This window comes from Gavialis gangeticus, unplaced genomic scaffold, assembly GCF_001723915.1.
Source record: "Gavialis gangeticus isolate Ggan-Ray unplaced genomic scaffold, GavGan_comp1, whole genome shotgun sequence".
Classification (NCBI taxonomy): Eukaryota; Metazoa; Chordata; order Crocodylia; family Gavialidae; genus Gavialis; species Gavialis gangeticus.
Window position 1 is genome coordinate 35,278,717 of NW_017728996.1, and position 5,963 is coordinate 35,284,679.

Below are 5,963 nucleotides of genomic sequence, written 5' to 3' on the forward strand. Positions count from 1 at the left end.
GCTCGTGGCCGTGGGGCTCGTGCGGGGTGAGTGGACGCGCGTGGCTCCTCGTGCCGGGCGACCCCCCTTCCCTGCCGGCCCCGCCTGCGGCCCGCCGCTTCCCCGGCTCGGGCGGGCTGTGGCGGGGCAAAGGAGCGACTCCCGCTCCTGCCCCCTCTCCGCCTCGTGCTCCCCCACCCCCGGTAACCGCTTCTTGTGGAGTCGCCTCTGGAAATGTGCAGAAGGATTAAACAAATCCTCCCTCTCGGTATGACTCGCAGTGCCGGGGTGCCTGTCATCTTGTCCGTGGCAGTGTGAGCAGAGAGCGCAAAGGGAGTTTCTGCCCCAGGAGGCTACAGTCTAATGTGATACAAGAGCTTTTGTTGCCCTCGTAGCCTTCGTTCCTCCTGCCGCTCGTGTCCCGCCTGTCCGCACATCACGGGATCCTGGCTACAGCTATTTTAAACCAAGTAACAAGTTATGAACAGCGTGACCTTCTCCATCGCACAGTACTCCTACTGGCCCCCGGGCCAGAGGGCAAATGCTGAGGCGAGCATCCTTCACCTTCAGAAAAGCTTACCCCTGGTAGGAGAACTGACTAGAAAAGCAGTTTCTGCCTGGTGAGGTACAGCTGTGAAGAACGGAGCGCCAGTAGCTTTAGGATGAGGCTTTGGTATAGGAACAAATGGAATGAATGGGTACATGGTAGTATTTCTTGAGGGAGAGTGTAAATTAGCAGGTGATACAGTGCCTGGTTTGGCTTGTAGGAGGAGAGCAGTTGGTTTAGCTCTTGTGTGATCGAGGTCGGTGGTGACTCCTAAGAACTTACATTTACTTCTGTGTTCAGTGTCCCTGCAAGGAGAATTCCAGAGGAAGCTCTATAAGGAGCTCCTGAAGAATTACAATCCTCTGGAGAGACCCGTGGCCAACGATTCCCAGCCACTCACTGTCTACTTCAAGCTCAGCCTCATGCAGATCATGGATGTGGTGAGTCTTTAACTTTACAGGAAACTACTGCTTCAGGGGGTAGTTTTTCTACCTCAACTTCCAGTTGCCTAGCAATAGAAATGAGACGTCACGGTGTGACTACTACACACTGCTACCTCTCTGGGGTGTAACTCGGGAGATGGTGAAAAAGAAAGTTATGACAGACTGGCTTTGACTCTTTTTCTTTCCTCTCTTTTTATTACTTAAAATTTTAATTGGGTATAGTTTGCCTTTTTCTGAGAGATACCGGCTCTCCACAACAGTCAGAGCCGTACCAAATCTTAGTAGTAAATTGCCATCAAAGTAAGAATCAAGAATCCCTTGATGCCAAGATTTAATTTTATTTACAACAACTAGAAGGATGGTCGCATTTATAGGATGAGAGACAGCGAAGATCTTAATTTTTAGTGACCAATAAAGATCTCTTGACATTTTCTGCAAGATGTAGTGTTTCCTGGCCAGATTATTTTGTTTGTTTAGCTCTTCTTCATACCCTGGCTCACTTTTTTTTTTAACTACTTACTAGCTCTTGGATTATATGCCAGAACTCATTACATATTGAAGGTAAAGGAAGTGGTTTCTGTGTAACTTGTAAAGGGCTTGGGTATCTTTTCAATTTAAAAAATAATAGAAATGCGAGTGACTTCAAGCCTCCCCGTGTAACATATGCTTGAAGCAATCGGTACATGATATTGCAGTTGTTATACTTTACAGTTCATGATACTGTTCATTTTATTGTACTCAACTAGTCAGCATTCTTACTAAAGAGGTCAATTATTTAAAAATTAATAGTTAAGCTTTGAATGCCATAATGTTTCCAACAGATGTTCAAAGTAAGACAATGGCAGCATTATTTATGATGGGTGGATTACTTTCTGCTCCCTTAAAAGCTGCTAGTTGGCAAATCCTGGTTATTTTTCATTTCATACCCACAGGCCAGTACACAGAGCATTATGCATGTTGAAATATCCGTAGCTTCTGATGTCACTTTTTAGGGTGCAAGTCTTAGATTTTATGAAACCTGGAATGGAAAGTATGCTAGATATTTTTAGTTAAGGCTTATCATTCACCAAAGCGAGCATAGGTTGCACAAGAAACTGTTTCAGTGTCTTGGCTATTATAGCCAATCGGCAAACCTATCAGTTATATCCTGTCAGTAGCTGATGGCGTTGTAATCATTTCAGTACCCAGGATGTGGGATAGCAGAATAGAAATGGCAGGCACCTCTTGCGGGTGCTAGGGAAGGAAAGCTGTGTGTGTTCGTTTAGAGCAGAACAGAAAATTTAAAGAACTAGCAGGTTAAATGTACTGCTGCATAATTTAAGATTGTGGCTGGGCCGTTGTGAGCACAGGAGAGTGGAAGTGTGTACACAGCTGTGCAGAGGCCAGTTCTAGTGTGAGTCAAAAGTACAAGTGTAGCAGCAGGCTAGTGTTGTAGATAAGAGTTTCTTAGTTGGACTTGGCCTGGGGAAGCTGGCATTAATTCTGTTTGTGAGGGTGGTTTCATAAGGACTGAGCAAGAATTGGGCCCTCTTGTGCTAGATACTCTGTAAATGGTCCCCGTCCTTGCAGAGCTTAAATAGACAAATGGGGAAAGGGGCATGATGGAATCAAAGGGGACAGTGGTGGCTGGAAATGACATGTTCAGTCCCTTTTTTTACTGGCTGAGTTCAAGTAGAGGGGTGATGAAGCAACTGGAAAGGAAAATGAAGTGAAATGTAGGAGGTGACTTGAAGAGGGTAAGAGTGGCAGAGGAAGGCTGTGAGGGAGGCTGGTCTTTGCTGCAGTCAGCCCAAAAGGAGAACTTGGTACACTTTAGACTGCACTTTTTGAATGTCTGAGGTCTCTGTTTGGCTGCTAGAATAGTTGCTCCTACCAGTTCTGGCTGGCTCCATTCCGCATTTTTTCTCCCTGTACTAGAGTTTATTCAGCTGCACTAATTTTGCTTGTAGATGCACCCAGATGGTAATAGAGCTCCTGCTGCAGCCTGTGCTTTGGCAGAGCCCCTGGAGGAATTCTGGCTGTTGCCCCAGAGAGACATGGTCCTCTCCGTGGTGTTTCACAGGGCTGTTCATTCTGTACAAAACAGCCTTTTGTAAAGTCCAGACTGATCCATGTATTTCATTCTTTTATAACCAAAACCAGGTAATTTTGATTTTAAAAAACAAAACAAAAACCAGTGTTCCTGTGCCATGTGTAACTCCTTGCAGCATCAAACTCATCAGCCCCTGTGGTCCGGATGAATGGCATGGGGTTGTCTGCAGGCTGGATTGGGCTTGCAGACCAGCCCCAAGTGATGGGTCGAGTGTGCGGCTCAGCACGGGCTGTACATGTGAGGCTAATCCAGTGCACACCATGTGATATGTGGGTTGCTTCAGACCCACAGGGAGCACCATGGGCTGGATCTGGCCCATGGACCATATCTTTGACACCTCTGTCTTAATACACTAGAACCTAAATGTGAAACTGGCTGGACAGATGATGAGGAAACTCATTATCTTGCATTCAGGTTTTCAACTCAAATAATGAAAGTAAACAAGCCATATAAGAAGAGACTTAGCCTTGCACTATTTCAGTTTTAATAATTTAAGGTAGTTGATAGTATTTCAGGATATAGGGGCAGATACAGTGTAGCCCTACTGATCTCTGTAGGGAGAAGTAATTAGCTATGTTAGGCAGAAGAAAGCAAGGTAGCAACTTTTATTATGTAACCTGTTTAGAGAGGTATGAAGTAATTTAATGATATAACTTTTATCAGTTGCCTGAATTAAATAGCATACTAGCATGTGCTATGTATTTACTAACAGGTTTTGCTGACTTTGGTATGCCTGTTGGGAGTGTGATTATTTTTTATTTTTTATTTTGTCCTTTCCTACAGTCCCTGCTGGCAAAGCCTTTACGTGTAGATCAGTCTCAAATGATCCATGGTACTACTGTATAAACAGCTGGCTGTTTGATACTCAAGTGACTAAAGGCCAACAGCTAGTCAACTTCAGAGTTATATTTTTCTGGAGTTGTCAAGTGTAATAGAAAATGATAGAAGTGAAGGGCAAATATCCATTGATCACTAGCCAATCTGGATATAATTCAGCTGGCAGACCTGGTTAATCTGAATTGAATGGAAAGCTCTCCTTTCTATATGAATTTGAAAAAATCTGATTAACAGTTACAAGCCAGTGGTACTTTAACTACTTACTGTGAAATTGATTGTGTCTTTCTTGGAGGGGTTGGAATTGAGGTTGACAGGCACACAGAGACACCAAGCTTGACAAATCGGGCTTCATTGCCTAGAACAGATGTTTTCTACATTTTCAGCAAGAAGCAAGTATTGATCAGGATGATTAATTGCTGGAGCAAATACATGCTTAACAAGCTAGTAACCAAACACAAACAGTTCATACTTCCCAATAAGTTCTGTTTCCTTTACTTAGTGGTGCACTGAATTCAAAACACCAGCTTTGCCTGAAGTCCCTGAAGAATGGTTTGCACAAACCCATAGTACACCTGCTGCTGTGTCTTTAGCATTTCACACTCCCCCCTTGTGCATGGGAAAAGGCCATAATGTATTTCCAAATCCTCCCAGGCCAGTCGGTACTCCTCCTTACTCCTGAAGTTTTACGTATCTTCTGTGTTCTAGTCGCTGTTCCCTTGCTCAGCTCTTTGGTAGCAGGGTGCAGTTGATTTAAATCCAATCTTTTTAAATCAGTGGTTGGGAAGCCTTGATTTAATCATTGTTTTCTACTTTAATACATATTCAAAACTGAGAGAGTTAGATTTCCTTTTTAGAAGGTACATACTATACATTTTAAAGCAGTGGTTTTTATTTTGATATTTTTCAGACTAATTTTGCAGCTACATCAGAAAATTAAATTATGATTTGGTTATTTTATTTATCAAAGCTAATTGAAGCAGATGTGTGAAGTCATAGATTTCATGCACATTAGGGCTGGAAGGGACTTCAGAAGATCATCGAGTCCAGCCCCCCGCCCGAAGGGCAGGAAGTCAGCTGGGGTCATAGGATCCCAGCAAGATAAGCATCCAATTTGCTCTTGGAGGTGGTTCAAGCACCTACATTGAATACCTTCGATGGCAGGCTGTTCCAGACCTTGGGGGCTCGGACAGTAAAGAAATTCTTCCTTATGTCCAGCCTGAAACGGTCTTGCAGGAGTTTGACTGTTCGACCTCGTCATCCCTTGGGGTGCTCTGGTGAACAAACGTTCCCCCAGATCCTGGTGGGTTACCCCGATAAACTTATAGGTTGCCATCAGATCACCCCAGAGCCTGCACTTTTCCAGGCTAAAGAGCCCCATGGCTCTCAGCCTGTCGTCGTAAGGTCTGTAGTCATTGGGAGGTGAACTGTCTCCAATTCAGTAGATTAATCATGGATATTTGGGGGATATTTTTGGCACGCTGTATTAGGAGGACAACAGTAAGTCACCAAAAACAACAGACTTTTTTTTTTTTTTTTTAAATTGCTTTATTCAACTAGAACAACAAGCTCATGTATTTTGGATATTTTTTTCCTTCAATAAAAAACGTATATAATTATTTTAACAAAACAAATGTATGTATTTTTGAATTTATAACTATTTTAGTTATAAATGTGAAATGTGTTTTTAACAAAAAAATTAAGTAGATTATTTCAGCCAGATTAACATGAGAAACTTTAAAATACTGGGTTATGCAGCAAATTTGGTCTTCGCCTTCCTCATCGGAAATGAAAGACGAGCTTTCCTGCTTTTTTAGTTTCCAAGTGATTTCTCAATTTAGAATGAATTAGTTCAAAGGAAGAAAATTTTCTTTCTATACCTGCAGAAGAAACTACTGCTGTTTTTAAAAGCTGGGTTATCACCAGGGATCCTGGTTTTCTCTGATTTTAAAAATTTGCGAAATTCTCTGATTTGTTTTTTTTTTTTTTAAAAACCCAAAATCCATGATAAAAATTAAAGGCCCCCCGCAGTGCTGCTGAGTGCATCTCCCTGTCCCCTCTCCCAAAG

General features: G+C 42.8%; 1 protein-coding gene across 1 annotated transcript in view; it reads left to right on the forward strand.

Moving 5' to 3' along the window:
• CHRFAM7A (CHRNA7 (exons 5-10) and FAM7A (exons A-E) fusion) overlaps positions 1–5,963 on the forward strand; it is a 146,410-nt gene that overhangs the window by 5,252 nt on the left and 135,195 nt on the right. Inside the window, exon 2 of the mRNA XM_019504323.1 lies at positions 827–966. Coding sequence (XP_019359868.1) covers positions 827–966 — 140 coding nt within the window. The remainder of the gene's footprint in view (positions 1–826; positions 967–5,963) is intronic.